We start from the raw sequence: 26,246 nt of genomic DNA, 5'->3' as shown, positions 1-26,246 counted from the left end.
ACTCTTAATGTCAGGTGATGCTAGTACAGCCACAGTGCTAAAGGTTTAACTCAAACTAACAGTTGTCTTTGACCTGCAGTTGAACTGAATCTGACCCCCACCCCTCAGAAAAATGCCATAAACATCTGTTTTATTTTTAGAGCTGCCTTCAAAACTTGGCCCTCTTATCTCGCTGGCTTTGCCACATTGTTTGGCTGTGAAAGAGACTGCGTAGTGTGTTTGTTTGTGCGTGTGTTCAGTCTGCGGGACTGAATCACACCGACGGACAGACAGTAGAAACAAATGATGAGTTTCCTTCAGGGATTTATTTAGAGTCTCGACAACACCCAGGTTTCCTTGGGTACAAACACACGGATGGACGGGCGTCTTCACGTGTGATCTCTGCACTTGATGCTTCACGTTTCTTTGTCTCCGCTGCAGTACAGTTTCTCGAGGCGCTCAGTCACATGTTTGCATGTCAGACGAGCAGAGAGGAAGAGACGCTTTGTCCTCGTCTGTCTCCACGTTGACAGATCTGAAGAGGCCGCTTCCCCGAGTTTCACTCCATCGCATCTGTGTGTGCTTATATTTTACATGTATAATAACCGATGCAGAAAACCGCTCTCTCTGTCTGTTCCCTGGATTTTTAACCCTGGGGTGACAGCTTTACTGTTGTTTACTTGAAATTTCCCACACAGGCACATTTTTAAGTGAGCTCTCATCAGTAGGATGTTTGCACCGTTTTCTGTCTCACTGTGTGAGGATTCGGCTCTGAGAGGAGATTTCCTTCATCTAAAGAAACTTTTAAATGAGCTGTGTTTGTCCTCCGGTGTTTGACTGTCATTACTGTCAAAGTTTCAAACAATAAAAGGAGCCATTACAGCCAATAATCCGTCATCACCAGGAATTACACAGGAATGCTTTTCATTTGAAAGGGTTTTATTTGCAAGTCTACCATTAGGTGGATTAGAGTTGCAGGATATTAAAGGCTGCCATTAAGTCGAGAGTCATTCTCAGCTGCTTTGATGCGTGTAGTTGCATTAAACCTTCAAAACATCGTCTAATTAAGGCATCAGTTTCCCTCGATTGCATCTGTAAGGGAAACCTTTTATTTTTCAGTGTGGCAGAACTGAGAAGCCAAGCAGAAATTCCTCAGGTTGGAAAAGCTTGTTAGTGCATCCCAGAGTGCATCCAGTATGGAAAAGCTCCTCCTCTGATGATACCAGTGAGCTCTTGAACGTTTTAGTTCTCACGTGCTCAGAGCGCTGCTGCCAAGTCGTGCTGAGGCTGAATTAAAACACGGCCGAGGGAAAAACCTTCAGCTGTCTTTCTTCTGTCAGCGGCCGTCTGTCCAACCTGTTGAGCTCTTTAAAACCAGCTGATGTGATCCAGCCATCCGCTCTGATAGATTATGACAAATTATGGTTTGATAACATGGGCGGGTCCTGTGCTTTACGGGCTGGAATAGTTTAGGTTAGGCTATGGATAAAGTGGAAGGAATGAAATTAAGTTAGGACTGCTGTTGTTCTCGTTAATTTGTTACTAGACATGCTTCAATAAGCTCGATGAAATCGGGAGATTCTATTGGACTGAACAGCTGTTAACATCGAGTTTTATTGTTGCAGGTCCAAGTAGACACAAAGGAACTGTACAAAAAAGGAAATGTAACTGAAATGAGACGTGAAAAAAGGCCACAGAGAGAGAAAATGAAGATGACCACAAAGAAACAAAGGAAAAAACCACAGAGGAATGCAAAACAACAATGAAGGGCCTTTAAAGGACCACAGGATGCCTGAAAACATCTCCAGACACACTCAGACTACAGGCGGAGAGAACGACCACAAACAGGCTCACAGTGACTAGAAAGACTCAAAATAACGAAACCAACATATGTAAAACTACGGAAGACACAATTTATATATTATGGATTGATTTCACTCCTCTGTCCCGTCATCTGTCCATCGTTGCATCTTATATTTTGCGGAGGACAATCAGATTGAGCAGAGTTACTAACAAGCTGCAGGTACCTGCCTTCCCTCTCTCAGCAGGTACGTCTCTGTTCATCCCTCAAACTAAAGTCTTGAAACCGGCCGTCACCATAATTTATGAACGGCACAAAGTGATAAATGGACCCGGTTCCCTCGTGAGCTACGTTCCCACATTAACCGAGCCGCCGCCTCGCTGTACTTCCTGCGTGCTGGAGAGTTATCCAGGTGTTTGTGATTTGCTAAAGATGAATCCAAAGTGCAGAGGAAGTTTGGGAATATGGGAAATAAAAAAAGAAGACTGGGTTGTTTGTTTTGGAAACGCGATTCGATTTTCGATCTGGACAGTTTGGCTGTTTCTGCAAAAATGTATTTAATTTGAATTTAATTATCTGTGACTATCAGATGGAGCCGCTTTGATGTGTTTATTTCAGGTGACTGAGTCCCAAATAACCAAACTGAAGTAGGTAAACAAACTGTTTCTTTGCTTCTTGTTCGACACACGTGACACGAACGACGACCTCACGCTCCGACTTGTAACAGTCACGACGTCGGCCGAGCTTTTGAGTCTGTCTGCAAACACGCTGGAAATGTTTACGTTGTCTTTCAGCATCCGTCTTCACTCAGCAGGCCAAGAAGAACCTGACACGTTATTTATGGTCTGCCTTTGGCTCTCTCTCTCTGTCTGTCTCTGTTTTTGGAGTGTATGAGCGCTGTTCATGTTTAGGAATGTTTTCTAAATGAGATATGCAGCTAGTGCCGTTTGCCAAGAGAACATCCAGTGTTTTCTTAGATTAAGATGCCAGTAAGCCCCTCTGGATGGATTCTGGGCTCCTCCGATATGAATGTAAACATATTCCAGTAATAGTTTATCCTTATCCTTCACTGTTGACTTAATTTAATGAGATCTGATTGCACAGCTTCTTCTCATAAACTGACACAACTCTTCTTTTCATGAACCGCTTTGTGACACTTCAGTGGCTTTAGAGCGAGTTTGCATCATCAGGTGAAATATTCAGAGGTTTTGGATGATTTGCTATAAAATGAGGCATGACTGATTTACTACAGCCCGCTGTGAGTAATGTGATGTATTTTGATTTTAAATGGGAATGAACTGTTTAAACAGTGTTTTCCTGTTCATTCTGACCACTCAGAGCGCTTTACAAACCACGTTCCCACAGCGCTATCTTCCAACGTCTTTCAAGCCACCCAGAGAAAACCTGAGCAAGCACAGGAAGAACATGCAAACTGCTCAAAGAAAGACTCATTAATGCACAGATAAGTCCTGCTGCAGGATAACTGCATGCATTACTGCCCACCAGGCTGCTGAGTGTTGGTGCTCTCTGTGCAAAACACTGCCAACGCTGTGGGTACGCTTATTAAAGGACATTAATGCAGCGACCACATCGTGTGCTGCAGAGCCCTGAATAGTCAGATGACATCATCACAGAGAAAACGCTGGTGTTTGTTTAGCCCACATCATTAGCTGCAAGTAGCTCAGAAGTCCACTAAAGAGGTCACACACCAGCTGGTGCAAAGTCTGAGCTGCGCATGCCCCCCGTCCTCCTCAGTCATCCTGCAGAAGCTCCAAACTACCGTGAATCGAATAATTAAACTGAGCTCAACTGGAATAACTCAACAGTGAAGCTGCTTTCATCTGGTGTTTAAATAGACTGGCTTCTAGTGCTGCACATAACGTGCTCTCCTCTGCATACGTTTTAATTACCGAGTACTTCATAATGATTAGCAGCCTCTCCTGTTTGCAGACAAACCCCACAGTCCTGCACGGTGACGGTGGTCCTTGTTCTGCTCCTGATACCACCAGCCTGTAGGTTAAACACTGATGCTGTGCGTGCAGCGTGATCTCACGACAAAGCCGAACACAGCAGGTCACATGTAAATGTTTGTGTGAAGGTGGAGCCAGACTGGATTCGTCTGAGGTGCTCTTGGATTATGAGCATTTTAAGCTTCTTGAGCTTCAAAAGCATATCTAACATGACGTGTCATCTCTGTCCTGTTTCTCATTTCTCCTCCTATCAGCTGCTGTCCTGAGTGTGATGTAACCGGTCAGACGCTCCTTCTTCACGATGATGCTGATTTTTGCTGCAGCCCTGCAGGCAGCAGGTGCAGTCAGGACCCGAGAAGCGGCGTCTGTGCACGCGATTTTCATGATGGTGTTTCTCGTCCCTCTGCTGTGGCAGCCTGCAGCATCGAGCGCCGCCCCCGAAGCCAAAACCTGGAGCCAAACGGGGCCGCGGCTGCAGCTCTCCCACTCAGGTAAGAATCACGTCAAAATGTGCTGAGAATAAGTGCTGCACTTTTGAAGCCTCCAGTGTTTGAGGACTTTTCACTGAACAAGTAGACGTAATTATTTTAAAAGTGTCACAAATAGGTAAAAAGATTGGCTCTTAGGGTCTTGGGCCCCTCAGCAGTTTCCCACTTTGCCCAGTTGGTAATCCATCCTTTGGGTACCAGTAAAAAGAAATAGAGCAACAGACCAGTCAGTGAGGATTAGACCAGTCTGAAAGCTGTGGGTGTTTCGTGGGTAAAGCCTGACTTTCCAGCTGTTTAATAAACAGAATGAGTGAAACCAAAGAAAATCAAGTGCTAGCTGTGATGTTTGGATGTTAGAACCTCACATCTGCACCACAAACACACCAATGACAGACATTTACATTTTCATGTCCACAGTTTATGTGACTCCTTTGGTCTCTAACTCATACAAACACTTTAGGCCTAATTTGCCAGTTTTGCGGACGATTTAAGCAGCACCATTAATCACGACTGTCACTGGTTGTAGCTTTCCACAGAGCTTTTCAGTAAACACATGAAGACTGAGAGTCAGAAGGCTTTTTAGGATCACAGTTGGCCATCGAATAGATTGTTTCAGGCTTTCTTTGGTGGCCAGTAGCAGAGCTAAGAAACAATATCTTCATAATTGAGTTGAACCTCAGAGGAGGAACTTTTCCATCTGTCATCTTCCTTTTTGTCTTTTACTATTTTCACATGAGAAAACTGTGACTGTTTCGTATCGTTGTTGGGTCGCTGCCTATCAGTTAACGTCCCCACTTGTACAGTCGAGACTTGATTAAGGTGCTGGTGAAAGTGGATGTTGGATTATTTCCTGGCTTTTGTGATGTGTGATGGTAGAACGGTCTGTCTGTATCCGGCTAACGTTTTTCAGCAGTAAAGTCATAATCTCTGGGGGCTTATTGCAGTCTGGAGAGAACTTTATAACTCTGTCAGTGAAGTAATGTCTATAATACACAAAGTGATCCGGGGACTTGTGTCGCTGTAAAAATGTCCCCCACGTACAGCAAAGTCACATTTTCCTTTACTTTCCCAGAGTTTTAAAGGACACTGATCTGCGACGCCCTGATTAATGTCGATAACAAATGCTTTTTGTCTTCAGTAAAATATTTTATGAGTGCAGTGAGCAGAATTAAAGTGGGAGACTCTGTTATGAGCTAACGGTGGCCGTAAAACACTCCTGATTGGAGTCAGCACCTGCAGGTCGCTGTCATCACCCACATTCAGACTTCGTACTGCAGCGTTTAGAAGATGCAGATGTTTGGCTTTTTTTCTTAAAGCTGGAGGTTAATCCTCAGCTTCACTGTTGTAGACATTAAACTGTGATAATCCTCCATCGGACACAGGCCGTTTTATCTCCTCTCCCGTTAGCCTGTCTTTAAACCGGGCCCTGGATTATTGTTGGATTATAGGCTGGTTTAAAGATTTCGTTTCCCAGATAGCGAGCTTTTACTTTTCCTCGGCAGAATTATGAAACACCAAACAAATACTCCATTGGTTTTGAATATTTTGCGGATCTGTGATGATCTTTTTCTTTGTTTTCATCATATGTGACACCAAATGGACGCTTCCAGTTTTTGGATGTCAGATGAACCAACAACCTGTTGGGCGTGATTGACAGCTCAGAATAATCCTTCTGTATCATACACTTTGTTTCATTACCTGAAATGAGCAGCTTTAGCTCCTCCCACCTTTTCCTGATTGGCTGCCCCTCACCACAGAACATTTTGCTATGCCAGCCCTGCACTGATGACGCTCTCTGACTCACTTTAGTGTCACATCTGATATTTTCTGTGTTGTTTTCTATTCAGATTGTTTACAGATACTTTGTTTTATTTCATGTTGTTTTATTGTATTTTACGTTATTCCGATTGTTTCTCCGTGGGCCCCTCAGGTAGTGAGGTTACAGCTTGGTGTGTGCTGTACCAGGTGGGCTGCAGGGATACATTTTCCATTTTAACGCCGAGCGTCGCTGTGAAGGTGAACGGAGCTCCAAAAGGTGATGAATGTGCAGCTTGTGGTTTGTTTTGAGTTGTTTGGTTGTCTGACCAACGTGAGCTTGTTAGCACAAGTTTGTGATTCCTTTGACATTACGGTCAGTTTTCACAACCAAGAAAGGCCCAAAAAATGTAAACAAAGTACAGATCCTAAAACAAAGTGCGGTTGTTTTTAAGTCTGGTTGGGACCGTCATCAGATGACTCGTGGTGTCTCGGCATGCTTTGCCAGGCCTGGACTGCAGCTTCACTTCCTAAAAAAAGTCCATGTCCACTTTCCTCACTGCGCTATTTCAAATCCAGTCTGCTATCCGGTTGTTAAGTGGTGATGTGACGAATCCTACTTCCGGGCCTAAAGTAGTCTGCGTTTAATATGGCTTTTGTGTTGTTAACATGTTTAATGTTTTGTATTTTCTTCTATTTGATCTCAAAAAGCTCCTAAAACAGTCAGTGATCACTGTTGACCTCCCTCGGCTTTTATTACCGCTAATCATTTATTTAAGCTCAGTTTTTAAAACCTTAGGATGTAACTGCAGCCCAGCCCATGCAGCAGTATATGAATGACTAACCTCGTATTGTGGATGGATTATCTCAGTTGTTCTCCTGGCTGAAGTTTGGTCCTTTTACAGCATCCTGCCATGCGATTACATTTGTTCCTGACCACCGAGAACACTCACGTTAACTTTTATCGAGTGGAAAAAAAGTTAGCTTGTTTATATTATGCTAACATAGCTGTGTCGCTAGCGGTCACGTAGCACATCATTATATACCAGCTAGCCAAACTTCAGTAACCCTACAAACATCACTGCTGTTTAGTTTTCTGTCTTCATTTATGCTGGAAGTGATAACAGAGCTGTACGTTTGAATTTGTTTCCAAAACCCCGCAGTCAGGACATGCTATATTGTATTTAGATAGAAGCTAGCGAGCTAACTTCCTGCTAACTTCTAACTCCGTTAAATGTCATAAATTCCATTTTCATGGATGCCTGGATGTTAAACTCAATTGTTACACCTGGTAGAGCAGAACGCTGATCATTTTATTAAAGATGAAAGACTTTAGACAGTTTTTAACTCTCAGTAATGCCATAGTGATCGTTTATATATATATATATTTGGACCTGGAGTTCAGGCCCAGACACGGCTAGTGACGTCAGACTTAACGGCCGGATACAAAATATTACAAAGCCTTTTTGACTGTGCACATTTTTGTTCTGATGTTCTGAGTGCAGGAAAAACAGCGGTTTATGTGACAAAGATTCATCTTAAAGAGATAATTTGACACGTAAATTGAAAATAAAAATGCGCTCCACTGCAGGAGCACAGCACTTAAATCACCAGTGAAGTCATCTATCCAGCTCCAATCACACTAACACACTTTTCTCCCCCTGAATGCTTGCTTCCTCCTTGGCAACCAGCAACACCAGTAAAGCCAACAACTGCTTCCTATCCAGCGGTAATTAGTTCAGGGCGGCTGGTCTCATTGTGCTGCAGTTAGCGAGTGTTTGTCTGCTGAATGAATGAGTGAAGACATGGAAGACTGGAATTAGTGAAGCAGTGACTGTGCTGTTTGTAACAATCGAGTGATTGTGCTGAAGTGAGAGGGGAGGGTTTCGGAATAATCGCCGAGGACCTGACGGGACTATCGAAGTCAGAGACATTTGAATACACTCAATGAATGTCAGCGATACAAAGGGAGGGAAAAGGAAAGACCTGAAAGTTATTTTGATGGATTAAAGATAAAAACAGAAGCACATAATACCTCAGTGGAAACTGCAGCTCTTACATGGAGACACTTATTCTGTATTATTGTCGGGTCTTACTGTACAGCACTGTTGTTGTGATTTGGTGCTATATGAATACAATTTAACCTATTGAACTGAAGTTATTTTGGCTGAAAATTTCTGGTAATAAATGATAAATAAAGAACTAATTTCCTGTTAAGGCATGTTTATTAATAATTAATAATAGTTAATTAATCAAAATTATTTATGTCATCAATTTAAGATTTCTATACAAACAGTGACCTCTGGGCCTAAAACATGAAGCTAGCACTAAAGTGTTGAAGCTGCAGTTCCTCTAGTGTCCACTTGAGGCTCCACCAGTGAGCCAGTCCCCATAGACCAGCGGTCCCCAGCCTTTTTTGCACCACGGACTGGTTTATGTCTGACAAGATTTTCATGGACCTGCCTTTAAGGGGTCGTGGATAAATATAAGAAAATAAAACCAGTACTGGTACCAAAAGAAGATGTATTCATAATACACAGGAAAAGACTCAAGGAAACAGAGTTAACGATAAAAACGATTAAAAAACATAACGATAACAACCCTGAAAACCATCAATTTCACACCCCAGCCTCAAATCTGGTACCGAACGTCTCGGGGTTGAAGACTGTAGAGCAGAAATGAACATGTTTATAGTCTGTTTTAAGTATAACTTAGAATTGTTAGGGTGTGGTCTCTGACTGACAGGTGGGTGGAGACACAGGTGGCTGTCAGCTTTCAGCGGGGAGGTGTGGCTTCACCTCAGCTTACTGAAGCTCTTTATATCAGCGGTCCACAACCTTTTTTGCGCCACAGACCGGTTTATGCCCGACAATATTTTCATGGATCGGCCTTTAACGTGTCGCGGATAAATACAACAAAATAAAACTAGTACCAGTATCGAAAAAAAGAAGATTTATTCATAACACACGTGAAAAGACCCAGGAAAACCGAGTAAACGATAAAAACGATAACAAAATAACGCTGAAAACCGAACAAAAACCCTGAAAACCACACATTTCACACCTGAGCCTCAACTCTCGCGGCCCGGTACCAAACGACTCACGGACCGGTACCAGTCCGAGCCCCGGGGGTTGGGGACCGCTGCTTTATACCATTTGCACTTATATCTCTCCGACAATACAGCTTACTATGTGTTTAATAGAACATCCAAGAAACTTCAGCAAAACCACTGGTGCATCAAATCTATCTGTTATTGGTCCTGTGACTCAGGTGATGGAGAGACGTTTAGCTCACCTATGACTATGTGACACGTATCATGTACAGCAGGGGTGGGGGAGCTCCAGGCCTCCTCATGCACAGCAGGGGTGGGGGAGCTCCAGGCCTCCTCATGTACAGCAGGGGTGGGGGAGCTCCAGGCCTCATCATGTACAGCAGGGGTGGGGGAGCTCCAGGCCTCATCATGTACAGCAGGGGTGGGGGAGCTCCAGGCCTCGGGGGCCGGTGTCCTGGAGGTTTTAGATGTCCTTGATCCAACACAGCTGATTCAAATAAACCAACTGAGCTGCTTTCTGCATTATGCAGCTAACGCATCAAATGGAACATTCCAGACATGTTACACACACACACACACACACACACACACACACACACACACACACACACACACACACACACACACACACACACACACACACACGTGTGGCATCACCTGCGAGTACAGACGTGGCTTTCTGTGATGCTTCTGTTGCGGTCTAAGAAGCTTCTGTCCCGTCAGCTGACGTCCATTTCAACGTTTTTACCCAAACAGTCCGATCTCGGAGGACGTCTCGCAGTATCACGCTGCTGCTGTGTAATGGGATTACATGTGTCTGTGTGTGGCGTTGGAAACAGTAGCAGCTCAGTGGTTTCACGGCAGTAAAAGGAGGCAGTGAACTCCATTTAATGAAGCACGCCGAGGTCCTCGTGCTGTGTTTGTAGCTGCAGGATGAACAGCAGACACGCTGTTAATATTTTATAAGGTAGATACTCAGACAGGACACACACACACACACACACACACACACACACACACACACACACACACACTGAGCTCTAAACTTTATAGTTGCTCTTTTTTATTCACTGTTTTTGTTCACGTCAGTCAGTATTTATTGTGTGAACTCTTCAGCTTTCCTTTCTTCATTTCATTTTCCCACACACTTTGATCCTGGAGTAACACAGACAAACTCAAGTACTTGAGGTCGACCTTAGCAGCCAGCATGTGTCTGTCCTTAAGTGTGAAAAGTGAAGCAGAGCCTTAAACCTGTGTTCTTCCTGACAGGAGCTTTCAAAAGAACTTGATCAGTGACCTCAATGAACATTTCCCTGGTGAGTCTATAATCCACGTCTCTAGCTTCAGTGGGTGTCTTCCACTTGCCAGCCATCTTTAAATCAACCTTGGCTGTTATCTACCTCACTTTAATTTAAGTGTTTCCCAGGATACAAAAACTTAATCATAAGTCAAATTTGGACAAATAAACGGGTTAAATGTTTCATGACTTTGTACCAAACTAAGATAAACAACATTTCTTTATTACTATCGACTCTGCTGTTACAGAAATCTCCACAGATTTCATGTGTATACAAGTTGCTCTCGAATGATGTTTGGTGCTCAGTGAGTAGGACACTTTAACCACCAAAATGTGAAAAGTTATGTTAAATCATTTGAACTCTGAACAAACAGTTGGGTAAATAAACACTTTGATGTTGTCGTGTTGGGCACAACCCAATTATCACAAGTGAAATATAGAGGATCGTTGCTGCCATACTCAGTGTTTCCAAATAAGATGAGATAACCTTTATTAGTCCCACACGTGGGAAATTTGTTGTCCACTACATGAGCAGCTACATGGTGGTGAGGTTGGGTGCATCTATGAATCACGAGGTTGGTGGTTCGATCTCTGCTCCAGTGTGCGTACCAGAGTGGGCTGAAGTGTTCCTCTGATGTGTTCACAGACTGAGCAAGTAGTTTATTCCATCACTTATACAGTCCAACACACACACACACACACACACACACACACACACACACACACACACACACACACACACACACACACACACACACACACTGGTCTTCGCTGCAGGATGAGGGCTGCTCTCTGTGGATTCCTGCTCAGGTCAGACGCTGGGTCAGCTGTGACGCACGCACTTTACCCCCGTGAGTGTGTGTGTCTGCAGGATGTGTGCATGCCTGATTGGCTTAAAAGTAAACCGACAAACGTTGCGGGGCCACGGCGTGCGTGAAAGCTTCTACCTCTAACCTGGATCCTGTTGTTTCCCGTCTGTGTTCTAATCTGGGATCGTCTTCGGGCCTCTGGAAAACACACACAGCCAAACATTCGTCAGCTGCACCTCTGGTCTCACACACATGAACGCTCACACGCATGCATCGACACATGCAGGCAGGGTTTGCTCTCACGTGTACAGGACGGACTCGGACTCTTCTCAGCCTGTCGACACATCACGCGGAGATCGTAAACGTGGACGTGATCACACGATTACACACAGGCGTGCGTTTACACAACATGTGAGGATTCCTGTCTGTAGAGACTTTATATATTTTTATGGTTTCCATCTAAAAGAGAGATTCTTTGCTGTCATTTGTGTAAAATGAAATAACCTTGCATTAGTTAAAAATGATAAACCAAATCTCAGAATAATGAGTTTATTTTTCCCACAGTTACCAGCTTTATACTCAAGACGGAGCGTAACAGTGATCTGGGTTTAATGCCGGACTTGTTGAGTTATGAAAGTTTGGATCTGCTCAGCTGTGGTGTAAATATGTCTGACGCCCGGCTCACAGGGTGTTTATACTGCGGACATTTCGCTCATGACTGTGAGACATACATTAAGATTAGTCTATGTTAAGCTGTCTGAATTTTAAAACACAGCTTTGGAGTGTTTTTAAATGCATCGACGTTAACGTTTTACCTTTCACTGGTGATGAGGGAACTTGTGCAGGACTTGGCAACCAAAACTATGTGATCACGCGACATGTCCAGTTGCTCTGCGATCCACTCATAGTTGCATTAAGCGTAACACTTGCTCACTTGTAGAGGTGATCTTAACAAAACCTATGAAATCATGAACCTCTCTGTCCTCGAAGAGTGCTTTTCAAAAGGCTGTTGGAGGGAGACAGATGGAGGGAGATGTGTTAGACTGTAAGGACACTCAAAGCTCGTGCATTTAAAAAATGAGGTTGTTACCAGTGAAACTGACATGTTACATCTCGAGGCAGCAAACCGAGTCTGTCAAACACGGAGCTGTGAGACCTGAAGGCTCAAACGGCCAGAGGCGTGATGTAAATGTGAAACTACATGTTAGCTGTCGGAGCAGTGTAGGGTTGTGCGGAGTATAAATAAACAGCTTTCAAACACTTTGTGAAATTTTGTGTTCTGTGTCAGAACTCTTCACCCATTCGGTGCTCAAGGCGAAGGAAAAACCAACGCCAAACGCTCACATTCAGACAGCAAAGTGAGAGAAACTCCAGTCCTCTGGACTTTGGCTACATTTCCAAAGTCATATGTATATAAATATGTATATGGATAAGTGTGTTTGGGTTTATTGTTTCAGGGATGGACGCCTGTGTTGGTTTAGAGCAGATTTAACATCTTCATGCGGTTTCGCATTTTGACGAGGAGTTTTGACACTCGTGTGGAAAAAATCCAACTTAAACACGCTGACCTCATGTGGGACTGTGGGATGGGAATTTTTCAGATGCAACCCACACACACACACACACGCACACACACACACACACGTAAAAGCACCTACTGATAGCTGTGACAGTCCAGAGCCAACGGGTGTTATCTCTGCACACATTATTGTGATAGCTGGCCCCTCTGACACATATAAAAACACCAACTGGCATATTTGAGTATGTACAAACATCCTACACATCTGCAGCCCACATGCACTTTAATCCGAGTTGTGTGATCAGATTTGTCGATAGAAATATTTGTTGCTGCAGGGAGTCTGTCAGCGCTGATTCACTTTGGCCACGATGGCAAAACATCCACAAAAAACCTGAACTGTTACTGAAATATCAGGTCAAGAATGCGGCCTGTGTGTGTGGGGGGGACTGGAGGCGTTGGCCATACTGTAAACTTTGACCTTAGACCCTGCTGTGATTATAGTCGGTAGATTTAGAAGAAAAGGAAGGAAAAGAGCAGCAAAAAATGAAGAGAGAAGAAACACAAAGAGGTAAAAAGTCATGATAAATGATGAGACATTTTTGGAGGGTAAGGTGTCAGCGAAAGAAGGGAGGTAGGGAAAAGAGGACTTTGAAAGGAGGCAAGGAAGGAAGGAGGGGAGGTGGAGAGGGAGAGATGACACGTTGGTAGGTCGGTTTCCTGAGGTTAATGAAGCTGTCAACCACCTGAGACGAAGCAGAGCAGCGAAGGAACAGAGAGAGGAGGGCAGAGAGGGGTGACGGCGGTTAATTAAAACTGTGCTGGCTGTGTGTGTGTGTGTGTGTGTGTGTGTGTGTGTGTGTGTGTGTGTGTGTGTGTGTGTGTGGTTGATGTGTTTATACAATCACCTTATAGAGACACGCCTCTGTTTGTGGACAAAGACAAAGTCTCCATAATATACAGTGACCTGAATTTTAGGGGAAGTCTTGGTTTCCGTTCGGTCACAGTTAGCTTAGCTCAGACTGAACGCTCAGAGTCATATTTAATAAACTCAAAAACTTGAAATGTAGATGAAAAGTGTCACCACAGCTGGAGGATCCCCTCTTAAATTTGGCAAAGTGAGTAAAAGGTGTTTTGAGCTGGTCGGGTGGCTGAGACGCTGCAAAGTTTGGGTTGGTGTTAAGTTCAGATGAGGTTTGAGTTTGGTTAGATGTGTGGATTAATGTGTGAGTGGGAAAAATAAACATAAGGGTGATGAAACTGTGGTAATTGTTACCAGTTTAAGCAGATTTGTGGCACACGTTTTAACGTGCACAGCAAAAACACAGGTTGAGTTTGTAATGTTCCTGTTCAGAGGACACGACGGACAGATGAACTAGTCCTCACAGGACGCCTGAAGTGTTACCAGAGGCTCATATTTGGCTTTTTGTTGTAGATTTAATCTCATCGTTCGGGTTGTTCTGGTTCTCTGTGCAGCTTTTAATACAAGTTCAGGATCTTCCTGTTCGGTTTTATAAAGCCGTCATTTCCTTGTTTTCATTGCTGGCATTGCATGATGGAAGGAGGAGGAGGGGGATTTTACACACACACACACACACACACACACACACACACACACACACACACACACACACACACACACACACACACACACACACACACACCTCATAGACGCTGGTTAACGTTGCACGGTGGGGAGCTGACAGTTGCCTTCGATCTTTAACTCGTTACCAGATAAGAGGCTGTGGTTACAGATAACAGCGTCACAGTTTGTAGCTTTATGAGCTACATGTACTGATGGCATGGCTTTAATCTCACACACACACACACACACACACACACACACACACACACACACACACACACACACACACACACACACACAGAAGTTTGTGGGTCTTTTGCCTTTCTGTAAGTGACTGAAGAGGGAGGAATGGGCAGCTGTTTGTTTCAGCAAACACTCAGAGTGATTAAACCGACACACACACACACACACACACACACACACACACACACACACACACACACACACACACACACACACACACACACACAGACACACACTCTGTTATACTCGACTTGCTCTGACAGCTCACTCTGTTTCACCAGCACTGTTTACCAAACACACTCTAACACTACAGCCTCCTTAAAAGTACGTAACACATGAGTGAGTGTGAGTGTGTGAGTGTGTGTGTGTGGTTATGTTACACAAGCACAGCAATATTCTCCCAGAGGAAACACAGCAAACTTCTGTATTCGTTGTGTAGGAGTTTCTCTCTTTCTGTCCAGAATATTGGCACATAATCCATTTAGCCAAAAACAAACTCCACGATGGACCGATCTCTCTGAGCTGGAGATAATTGGATTTTATCATTAATAAACTACCAGAGTCCAGATCTTGTGTTTGTGTGTGCAGCTGCAGCAGATTGGCAGTTTGGAGAACTTTAAAAAAAGAAAACACCAGCAGAAACATGCAGACGCAGTCCCTGCGCTGCTTTTAGGCTCTGGCCTGACTTCTCCTTGGATCACTGACTGTTTCTATAATTTCTTTAATTGATTCCCTGCTGATCAGCTATTACATTAACTCACCAGAACTATGAAACATTAAAGAAATATTCCGACATGGAAGTTGGTGAGAACATTTCTTGTCTACGTGCTGAGACACAAACCCAGGTTTTATTTAGCTCAGCTTCGCGCTGAAGACGCATCCATGTAAGATTAGACCTGAAACCTGCGCCTGTTTGCACTTTTTTGCTTTCTGGACTCTCCGAGGCAGCTTTGCATGAAATTTAAAATAATTCTTCTTTGTCTGATACTGGGCCTTGGTGTCTGGAATGAGCAGTTTTAGCCCCTCCCCCTTTATGTCATCTTTAACAGTAATATTGATTGACGGCCCCTCACAAGCTGAACTGCAGGGCTGTGTGCCTGAGATGACCCTGTGGGGGGGGGGGCGTTTTAGGGATATCCTCTTTCTGAGTCCTGCAGAGTCAAGAGTGGGAGAAACTGAAGCTGAGCATTTAGAGCTGCTGCAACTCGCAGGAATTACTCGTTATCTCATTATTTGAAGCTTTAGCCATATTTTTATGATCATCCAGCTTTGTAAACGTTTCTAAATCAGGTTAAGCATTCAGCTCCTCTTTAAGGAATGAGCCTGCTGTAAGAGAACGAGGGAAGCAGGAAGCTGTCTGTGAAGGTTTCACATGATATTCTTTCAGAATAAGAGAAGCGATGGATGAGGCAGAAGAGCTACTTTTGTACGGTTGCTTCAAGCCTTATAATATGAACTTCTACAGACGTACACATCATTGTAAAAAGGTTTAATTCACCAGGTGTGATGCAGGTTAACATGTAAAATGATGATTCCCTCTCTGGTGTGTTTCTCAGGCTCGTTGTTGCCTGCGAGTTCAGTTAGTTTTACCTGTTATGGCTGAAGTCACCAGATTTCATCAGCACGCTTGTTGCTCTCATCCTTCTTCTCATGAGTTTGTTCCGTTTTTGGACTTGGCACGCTCCGATGTTTGGAGATAACATCATAAACAAAGCTTTATTTAAGTCTGGTATAAATTCTTCAGCTGAGCACTGAGACAGGACCGTCCCTTATCTGCTTCCAGTTCACCATGTGGCCAAACCTCAGTGCTGATCACATGCAGATGAAGGTAATATATACAATGTTCTCAGCAGAGTTGAGTAATTGGAAAACAAAACATTGCCTAACAAATGTGAGGATGTAATTCTAACCCAGTGATCAAGAGCTAATGGGTCAGAGTTAGAAATCAGGCCGCATTCCTGCAGTGATGTCAGATACAGAGCACATTTAATTTGAAGGAAATGTAAGAAGGTCATCGGCTTCCCTGTCGCTTCTTCCCATAAACGGCAGGACACGGGAGAGAAAAAACAGCAGGAGTATTCCGGTTCAGCCCTCGGAGAGAGAGAAAGCCCCCGAGGAGTCTTTAAAAAAGTGTCCTCATCACTTTAAAGTCACAGGCCGGCTCGGCCTCCACGGTGAGACTTTCCACTCATAAGACGCCTGCTCTGGTTTTAATCCTGCGTGGAAGCAGAATAATTCCTCAGAGCAGGGGAGTACACTGACCACAGGAGCTTTCAGCTCGTCTCCATCGCGCTGCAGAGTAATCTTGTCATACTTCAGATAAGTTAAACCACCAAGCTGTGAAGCTCGCCTGTGCACGGCGTGATGATCTTTCAGATCATCAAATCCAAACCAGTGTTACTTTTGCTCTATTCTCTCTTTTTGCTGCACATGCATGAGTAAAGCTGCCCTTTATTCTGTGCTTTTTACCATCAAATAACAGAGATGTTAGCAGGAAGGATGAAAAGAGTGGCAGCGCCTCTCCGTGACAGGAAGCACCGGAGTTTATGAGGAATGTGCTCTTGATTTGGGGCACCACAAAATCTTCAATGAGACGACCTTCTGTCAGGCGGGCTTGATGTTTCTTCTGTGTCTCTGATGTTCTCCCAGGTTTTTTAACTTTTTGATGCGGTTTCTGTCCAGGGGAGGATCTGACGTGTGGCCACACCCACGCAAACAGTGATAAAGGCAGAAAAACTGAGTCATGGCAGCTGCAAGTCCTCATCCAGATGATAAATGTGACCAAAGAGATCACGAGGCATCGTTTAATGTGATTTGTAAGCTGCGGCTGTGTCACCACTGTGTGATGTGTTGGGTCAGATTTTGCAGAAGACACTAACGACTGACAGGTGATCATTTTTCTTCTGACTCGCTATGCTAATGATTTCTACCTCTGTGGTAATGTTGGCTCGGCTTTGTTACATCTCACTCAATTTGTCCTCATTGTTTCGTCCTCTGACACGGAGACAGCTCTGGGTTACGTTCATATTTCATTCTCTCTCCGAACACAAAGGACTCGACTGACTTCAGAGCAAATATGAGCTCAGACAAAGCTGCAGTCCCACATTTCCTCTTACTGTAAGTGTCACACCCTCGCATCATTTCCAATGTCTTTATCTTTGTTTTGAATTTGGAGAAAAAGCGAGCAGAGGAAAAAAAGGGAGTAAAACAACAGCTCAGGGCGTGTATCGTCTTCTAGATGACTTACGATCTTGTTATGAAGCCGTTTGTGGTTTTAGTTTGGGGGCGAGGCTGTGAGTCCAGCCCGCCGCTTGTTGTGGTGAAGCAGCGAAGCCAAAGTTCACGTTTGTTTGTGCGTGCGTGCCGATGCAGATGAGCTCAGTCCTGAGAGGAGTTATCGATTACAGGTGTGAGCGGCTCGATGCCCGACACACGTGTTTCAGATCGGTGAGAAATGTGATCTTTCAAAAAGAGTTTAAAGAAAAATGGGACGTTTGTGTGAGAAGGATGCTTTTTGAAACGAGAGAGGCCGGAATGACGCCTTTTTCCACGACTGTCCTCCAGACAGCTTGTTTTTCTTTGGTGGCTGTTCCCAACTAAACCCTTTATAGATAAGGAGACACTGTTTAAGCTGAATTAAGTTGATTGCTTAACATCTTAAATAGGCGTTAAGCAACAAACATTAGCAAGTTTTCAGGAATCACAAAAGTGAGTTTTAGTATAAATCCAAGAACTTTCTGATTAATTAACTGTACTAAGAAAAAACATGCAAACAAGAGGAAAAACAAGAGCCGTATGAAATGTTGGATTAAAGGATTTTTACTACAGTTTACTTGGACTCTTGTAACTAAATAAAACAGTATAAAGTCTTTACTGTTTTAAATCAGACTCTTGAGACTGGGTAAAGACTCAGAATGTGAAACGTCCTGCAGGATGTGATTTCTTGGCGTTTGTTGTCTCATTTAATTGTTAAAACCTCACAAACTGGTCACCAAGCAGGTAAGTGTTACTGGTGTTAGTCAGAAATCCACAGAGATGAACAAAAACAGGTCCTGTTCTCCTAAAGCAGTTACAAACACACAGTTACTTATAATAAATCAATGTAAACATACAGTTTTATCCATGTTGTGTTTCCTCCTTTCTAAAACATCTGGAGATTTCACAGCAGTGCAGGTTCCAGTAGAAACACAGCATAATGTGACTTTTTGTATAAAATGCCTGAAAGTCTAAAAGTCACAAAAGATAAATGAGTTTCACACGTGATGATTTAAAGTGCAACGTGTATTTCCTCTCTCTCAGCCTCTCTGTCCCGAGGCGAGGACCAGTGTTTGAATGAATATGACTGTTTTTCACGACTTCCAGTGTAAAGCGTTAACAGCGTGAACACGAGGCGCCCGCAGCTTCACCTGCGTGCAGAAATGTCTCAGCACTCACAGCGACGCGACTTCTTCAGTCTCCGCTGCCTGCAGCCTTCTTCAGACGTATAAAGCAGTACATTTGCATAATAGCAATGCTAGTACCACTGACTAACAACCAACTGTGAGCCCAGTTTCATGATTATTAATATTCAAAACTGTCATGATCATTGATCCATGGGCCTGAGTGCCATTTACAGAGAGCCGGGGGTGTCGGCAGCCCCTGGATCACGGTGGAGGTCGTCCTCACCGTCAGGAGCGTTTAATAAAAGCAGCATAATAGCAGGAAGATGTTGGCAGTCATCTGGTCAGTTGTGTACACATAAACTTGAACAAACTAGTTAAAAAAATGAAGCTAAGTTAAATGTGGTAAATATGATGATTTGGTGAATGAAGTGAACTGTGATCGGTGCTTTTCCACTTCCTGTTTGGGAGGAATCCTCCTGCTGGAAACCTCAAAGTGCTTCTTTAAGTTTTAAAAGTGTTCAGTGTCTCACACGGATGGATTCACATGGACGCAAAGTTTGCTTCCCGAAAACTAACAGAATAATTTTAGATTTTTTGTAGACATAAAATCATGTTCACCTATTTTTCTGTAATATTTTAACAGTGATAGTTTTTGTAATTTTGCGTCTGTGCTCTGTACGCTGTGCATTCACACTGCAGTCAGTATTAAATCATAGATGCGACTGCACACAGCCGGACTGGAGCGCAGACTTCCTGCTTTAATTTAAGGGGTTCGTCAAAAGTATTGCATTCAATTTGAATAAATCTGACTTTTTTATACGTAATCCTTCATTTTGATGTAGTTAAGTTTTGCAGGGAGTCAGGATAGATTGGTGTAGATGGTGGGAGATAAAGAACATTAATACTGATAATAAAAATTTAATTTCCCTTTCCAATTAACTGGATACACAGTGTAAAATAATTTGTGTGAAGGGTCATAATGCAAACACTGATCAGGTGCTGATTAGACTAAAAATGTCATAGGAGACGTTTTTCAGTCGTGTATTTAGTAAAACAACGAGAAGCGCTGGCAGAAGGAAGCCGGCGATGAAACCTCATCATCAGAGCTGAAAGTAAACGTCTGTCAGTTTGATTTCTGTCAGCTGCGCCTGACAGCAGTCGGCTTGGCGGGCTAAATTAAGGAAAAATAAATGTGGCCCGACCGGTGTAATAATAGCTGCTGGACTTATCTTAGCTATGCATCTGAGGTGGTTTTCATCATTTTAAAGTCCTGAAACTTGATCTATTAAATGCCTGCAGTTATCTGTGTCAAGGTTCAAAAGGAAACTCTTTAGCTGTGATTTAGAGCTTCGAGGGGCCGTGACGTGGGGGGCTTAAAGGAAGAAGATATGGGAGAAGGATCAAAGATGCTTAGAGAGAAATGATCCCGATGTTAAAGAATTTACTGTCAAAATCTGCCTTTTTCCTCTGATCTGTTCAGCTTCATGAGTTTAGACGAGTCTCGCGCACAACGCAGGGAGGAACGAGCCGAGGCCAAGATTCAGCACAGACAGTTAAACGATTAGGAGAAGAGGGTGTGTGAGTCGTCTCCTCATCCATCGTCTCCCGAATAAAAAAAGTTAATTGATTCATGTTGGATAACCCTGTGAATACATACACAAAACATCTGCTCCAACCTGAGCTTATGCTGTAGGCCAACGTTTGTCTTGTCTTTCAATAAACAAACATTTTGCAAAATCCAGTAACTCTAGCAGGATTTTAGACTTAATATCTTTATGAACACTGGATTAAATTACAGTTTGTGTTTACTAAGAGAGAGACGACCTTTAGAGGGAACATCAAAGTGCACCATGCTGAGATTTATGTTGAGATTTAAAATCCAGTCATGGTTGTTTTATGTGTGATTTGATCATATTTGTTTGTGTGTTTGGGTCAAAAACAGCTTTTCATGTCTAAAATCAGCACAAACATCATGTCTCGCCCTCTGGTGTATAAAAGGATGAGATTTTGAAACAGGCGCATTTGTCTCGGCCCGTGTGCTCCTTCAGGTAGACGATAGTGACAAACCCTCATCCCAGCCAATCACAGCAGATGGCCCCGCCCCTCCCTGAGCCTGGTTCTGCTGGAGGTTTCTTCCTGTTAAAAGGGCGTTTTTCCTTCCCACTGTCACCAAAGTGCTGCTCATAGGGGGTCATGTGATAGTTGGGTTCGTCTCTGTATGTATTATTGTAGGCTCTACTGCACAATATAAAGCACCTTGAGCCGGCTGTTGTGGTGATTTGGTGCTGTATAAATAAGAGAAAGTAAAGGAAGCTAAAAAACAAAGCTGGAGCCTGTTGTTTGATCAGCTGTAAGAGGTGGTTAGGAGGAAGAGAAAGAGGTACGTGGGCTTCTTTGTGTCTTAAGTTTCTTACATTAGGTCGGAGATAAAAGGCTGAGAGGAGGAGAAAAGAGAGCGCTGAGTGCAGAGGAGGAAGCGAGGTAATCAAGAACAACGTGCTTCTGGGAGGAATTCTGAGAAATGACTCTAAAAGAGGGTGGAAGCCGGCGGGCTCAAGGCTGTGAGAGGTTTGAAGGACTCCACAAAGAGGCGGTGAGTGTTTGAGTGTGATTATCTTCAGTGAGTGAGGTCCTTCATTCACACAGCTGCTGCCAGCCATCATTCAGCCTTTATTCATCATCAGTACAAAACACTTGAGCCTTCCTCTGAACCGGATCAAAGTCCTGGTAACACACCTGCTGCCAAAGCGTGTGCAGGAACATGCAGAAGTTTAACACAACAGGTGGAAGCTGCACTGTCAAACACCTTAGTGGTACATGTACTGTTACAAAACCACAGAATTTACTTTTCTTTCTGTGGCAAGAATAAGGCACGGCGGGACCACGGAGCAACGTTCAGAGCCATCTTTATTTACATCTCACCACAACAAAATCCCCAAACCCCTGAGTCCCCGTGTTTTTAACTAGGCGGGCGTGATTAAGGATGCCGTGCAGGTGCGTCCGCCCTCCCTGCACGGCACCGCAGACCACGCCCCACCACACTTTCCACACAGAATTTTGGGGGATACAGTGTTGAGGTTTCTTTTGCTGTGAGTTCAACTTTTAACCCTCGACGTCCCTTTTTGTGGCTGTTAATCTGATTCAGAGCACAAATCCTGATCAGGCGCAGAGACGAGGTCTGCCTGAGGACACATAAAACCTCAAACAACAATTCTGTTGTATCTAAATCATGGAAAACATCACACCGAAGCTGAGAAACTATAATTACTGTGGTGACAAACTGGTGTCAGACTTGTGAGCGCAGCTGCTTCTTTGATTTTACCATCACTGTTTCTGTTGTCCTTAAAGAGGAAAGCAGAGCGACAGCAGTACATGTGATAGCGTGACTTTTCCTCTTCTTGTATTTCCTGCACTACAAACAAAGACCTTGAATGTGCTCCTGGTTTACAGGTTACACAGTTTATTGTGGAGAATTAGAAAAATCTCATTAGTATTGAGGCCACGGGTGGGGATGAGAACTGAGGCGTGAAAATAGCGTGCTAGTTTGTTTTATTTGTCTTTTCAAAGACGCTTTTTTTGGATGAGCAACACAGACTAATGGGAGGTTATTTCATGCGATCCAGACAGAGAACACGTTGGCGAACAGCTGGCCATCAGCTGCAGTCTCCGTAATGCATTCAAGACCGAGTTTCAAAACATGTGAAGTCATGCTTCGAGGTCACGAACTTCCCTGTGAACTTTGTGTAGACAAAGCAGAGACAGAAAGAGAAGGACGGAGCTTTGAATGCGGCGTGCCGGTTTGTTAAACATCACCTGCTGCGATGCTCAAGGAGTTTAAAGGGTGAATATGTAAAGCTGCATCTTTTGGGTCAAGTTTTTAATAAAACTTCCTTAATGAAGTCACCAGAGGCTTTTTATCATCCTGTGTGATTTGGAAATCTGAGTGAAAGAGACGCTGCAAACCTTAAGGTGATGATTCGATGGTGAAAGTCACATTTTCATGATTTCATAAGCAGCTTTGATGCAGAGGACAGGTCGAAAGGTTAAAGAGGAAAATGGCGTCGAAGGGAAGAAGTGATGGAGGGAAGACGAGGTGGTCAGAGTCGTGTCTAGATAAGAAAACACAGGCACCAATTAAGTTTCTGATACTGTGACGTTCACTCTGGCTGACCCACCTCACGTCCTTTACTCGAGCGCGGTGTTGGCCGACTGCCCGCCACCGGATCCGCTATGAAAAACAAACATCATCCACCGTCACCAGTTCTGACTGGGATTGAAATGTGAGCTGTGGCCAAACTTCAGTCAGTCAAACTGTATTTACATAACCTGTTTCCATGGAGACAGAAATACGAGCACGTCTCAACTGTGGCTAGCTGCTAACAGCTAGTAGTTTCTTTACAGCTTAGCAGCTTAAAAAAAGAACATGAACAGAAAACACTGAAGTAAAATGAAGTAAAGACCAAAGAGGGAGCTTTACACGAGACCTCTTTAATGTCAGAGCGCGCTGGCCCGGCGGAGGCAGGTAAACGTGGCTTCTGGGGCGTTTTTTTCCACATGTGTCCCGTCACCGATGTCAAATAAACGGAGGAGAGAAGAGAGACGCCGCTACCTGACTTCACTAAAATAACAAACAGACGAGTCCAGTGTCAGAGCCCACCAGGAGTTATGTGTTACCCGACACCCCGATCTCATTACCAGGAAACACGTCGCAGCCTCTGTGGGTAAAGTTTGGTTCAGGGCCTGAACTTTAACTTGGTTGAACTCCACAAAATCATTGAAAAAATGATTTTTCTCGCACTCGTGCAAACCTGCATTTTTGTTACTTAACATTTCCCATGTATGTACGAGGAGTATCCTGATGATTAAGTACCAAAAGTTTTTTATTAAGGAGTCATATAACTAATGCTCACAACCACAAACCACAAATAATTACAAAGAAGGCTCTGAGCTAAAAGCTAAACAATGAACAGCCTGTGACCTTTTTCAGAAGGCTGCTCGTTTCCAGAACTAGTTGGAGGATAAAATGAGGAGCACTCTCACCCTTAGAGCCTTTTCTCGTTTAAAACTGAAGCACTAAAATGCTCTGTTAAAACTAAGATGATAATATATGTACAATGTAACTAATATATAAAGATTTTAATCACATACATGGACTCTAATAAAGTAATTTTGCATGATCCACGCTTCAAAATAATCCCTGTATATGTTCTGCGGGCCTTTTGTGGAGTTCATCCCAGTCTGAAATAAACCATTTTAGCTCGTCTGCCTTTAAGCTAGCTCTCTTCTGATTGGCTTTCCCTTATAAATGGAGGGTTCAAACATCAGGTGTGTGTGGGGCTTGCAGGTGAAAGTGCCGCATAAGGATATCCTCTCTCTTTGACGTCAGACTGATCCAAGAGCAGAAAAAAACGTGTCAAACTGAGCATTTGGAGCAAACTTCAGATTCACCATCCACATGCTGACCTTATTATTAGGAACTCGTGTTTAATGTTAGCGTCACGATTCAAACAGGACATACAAAGGAAATTAAAGGCAATCGTTACTGGTCCAACATAAATTTGCTACAAAGTCATCCTGAAAATCTAGTTGTAGTCTTTAATGACTGAGCACAGGAGAGAAAACACACTCACACACACACACACACACACACACACACACACACTCACAGAAACTGTATCATCAAAGGTAAAGACGACATACAGCCATTAATATTACATTTTGTAGTTTTCTCATTCCTATATTTGGCCTTTTCTCATTTTACAGTTTAATTGTTTGTTGTCTGTATTTTTTAATCTCTGAGCTATTGAATGGCTTTAAATATTAAATATGGTTTCCCTCGTTAGTTTTATAGACGCGAGTAGTTTGAAACACATGCCAGCATATTTCTCTGAACTATAAAATCTTCTTGTTATTTCAGTAAATTGCAGAATGTTTTTCTTTGATGCCTCCTGGGAGATGGATAATGTGAGATTTCTGCTCTTTAGTTCGCTGCAAATGTGTGTGTGTCCAAAAAACCCTGAAAAATGTGTTCACGTTCCGCTGGGAGGTACGAAAAGAGCGGCAGTTTCCTGTGCAAATGGAGAACAAGGCGGCCCTCACCGGCTCCGTGGCCAAGGTGTCGGGCTGGCTGTGGTTTGGTTTCTGTCATCTACAGACCTCCTTTCATTTGAGTCCAAACTCTGAACACGTGAGCGGAGCGATGGCCCGCTCCCCGGGGTCGCCTCTAAGTGTTAGCATGTGCTAAGTGAGGCGATGTGTTGCAGCTTGTGTGCGTGTACGGTGACGCTGCGCGCTGAAACAGAGGGATCACTGTGCTCCAGTCAAGAAACTGTCAGCACATCATTGTGTGCGTCTCCTCAGGGGAAATCATACATTTGGACTCTCAAACACATTTGTGTTGTTTTGAAAAAGAACCTTTATGTGACCTTTCAAATTGATAATTTGTAGTTTGTGTTTATTTTCACAGCATTTGAATCTTTAACTGTCACGGCCCCTTTTCTTATTTGTGCTTTATTTTTATTAGAATTCTGTCATTTTTCATGTTTCCTCTGCCCTGCTTTCAGTTCACTTCCTGTTTTATTTTGAAGGTTATTTCCCCTCCTCTCACCTGCCCTCATCAGAGTCTAATTGAATTCACCTGTTCGTAACCCTTCTCTCCCTGGTCTGTGCTGAGTCTCTGTGCAGGTGTGCAGTGCTGTCCTCTCTGTTGTGTTTGATTGTGACTCCTCAGCCTGGCTGTGCTTTGTTTTGTTTTTTGTGGGGTGAAATTTCATGTTTCTGTGATTTCACTGAACTTTTCAATTCAGTTTTATTTATACAGCGCCAAATCACAACAACAGTCGCCTCAAGGCGCTTTTTATTGTAAGGTAGACCCGACAGTTATACATACAGAGAAAAAACCCACCAATCATATGACCCCCTATGAGCAGCACTTTGGCGACAGTGGGAAGGAAAAACTCCCTTTGAACAGGAAGAAACCTCCAGCAGAACCAGGCTCAGGGAGGGGCGGGGCCATGTGCTGTGATTGGTTGGGGTGAGAGAAGAAAGACAGGATAAAGACATGCTGTGGAAGAGAGACAGAGGTTAATAACAGGTATGATTCAGTGCAGAGAGGTCTGTTAACACATAGTGAGTGAAGAAGAAACACCCAGTGCATCATGGGAATCCCCCAGCAGCCTACACCTATAATAACTTATGTAATAACTAAGGGATCCAGCCCTAACTATATGATAATCAATACAATGTGCATGACTCCACCAGATGTGCGGCAGCTGTTTGTCTTTACTTCGACCTCACGGTCGTTCATCAGCCCGTTAAACAAAAACGAGTCGAGGACTCTGCAGAGAGCACAGTTTTGTTTGTTTGCCTT

The 26,246-nt window shown here is 43.6% G+C and overlaps 1 protein-coding gene across 4 annotated transcripts in view; it reads left to right on the top strand.

Annotated features, from left to right (window-relative positions):
• si:dkey-49n23.1 (semaphorin-3D) overlaps positions 1 to 26,246 on the top strand; it is a 100,259-nt gene that overhangs the window by 41,014 nt on the left and 32,999 nt on the right. For 3 of the 4 annotated variants that reach the window (XM_040002406.1, XM_040002404.1, XM_040002402.1), the window contains one exon: positions 4,005 to 4,241. In XM_040002406.1, coding sequence (XP_039858340.1) covers positions 4,052 to 4,241 — 190 coding nt within the window. In that variant the 5' untranslated portion in view covers positions 4,005 to 4,051. Of the gene's footprint in view, positions 1 to 3,730; positions 3,905 to 4,004; positions 4,242 to 26,246 lie in introns of those variants that run through there. The other variant, XM_040002405.1, reaches the window with a different exon arrangement.

This window comes from Simochromis diagramma, unplaced genomic scaffold (genome assembly GCF_900408965.1).
Source record: "Simochromis diagramma unplaced genomic scaffold, fSimDia1.1 OVJJ01000438.1, whole genome shotgun sequence".
Lineage (NCBI taxonomy): Eukaryota > Metazoa > Chordata > Actinopteri > Cichliformes > Cichlidae > Simochromis > Simochromis diagramma.
Note: the sequence above shows the minus strand (reverse complement) of the source record. Positions and strands in the feature narration are given on the sequence as shown.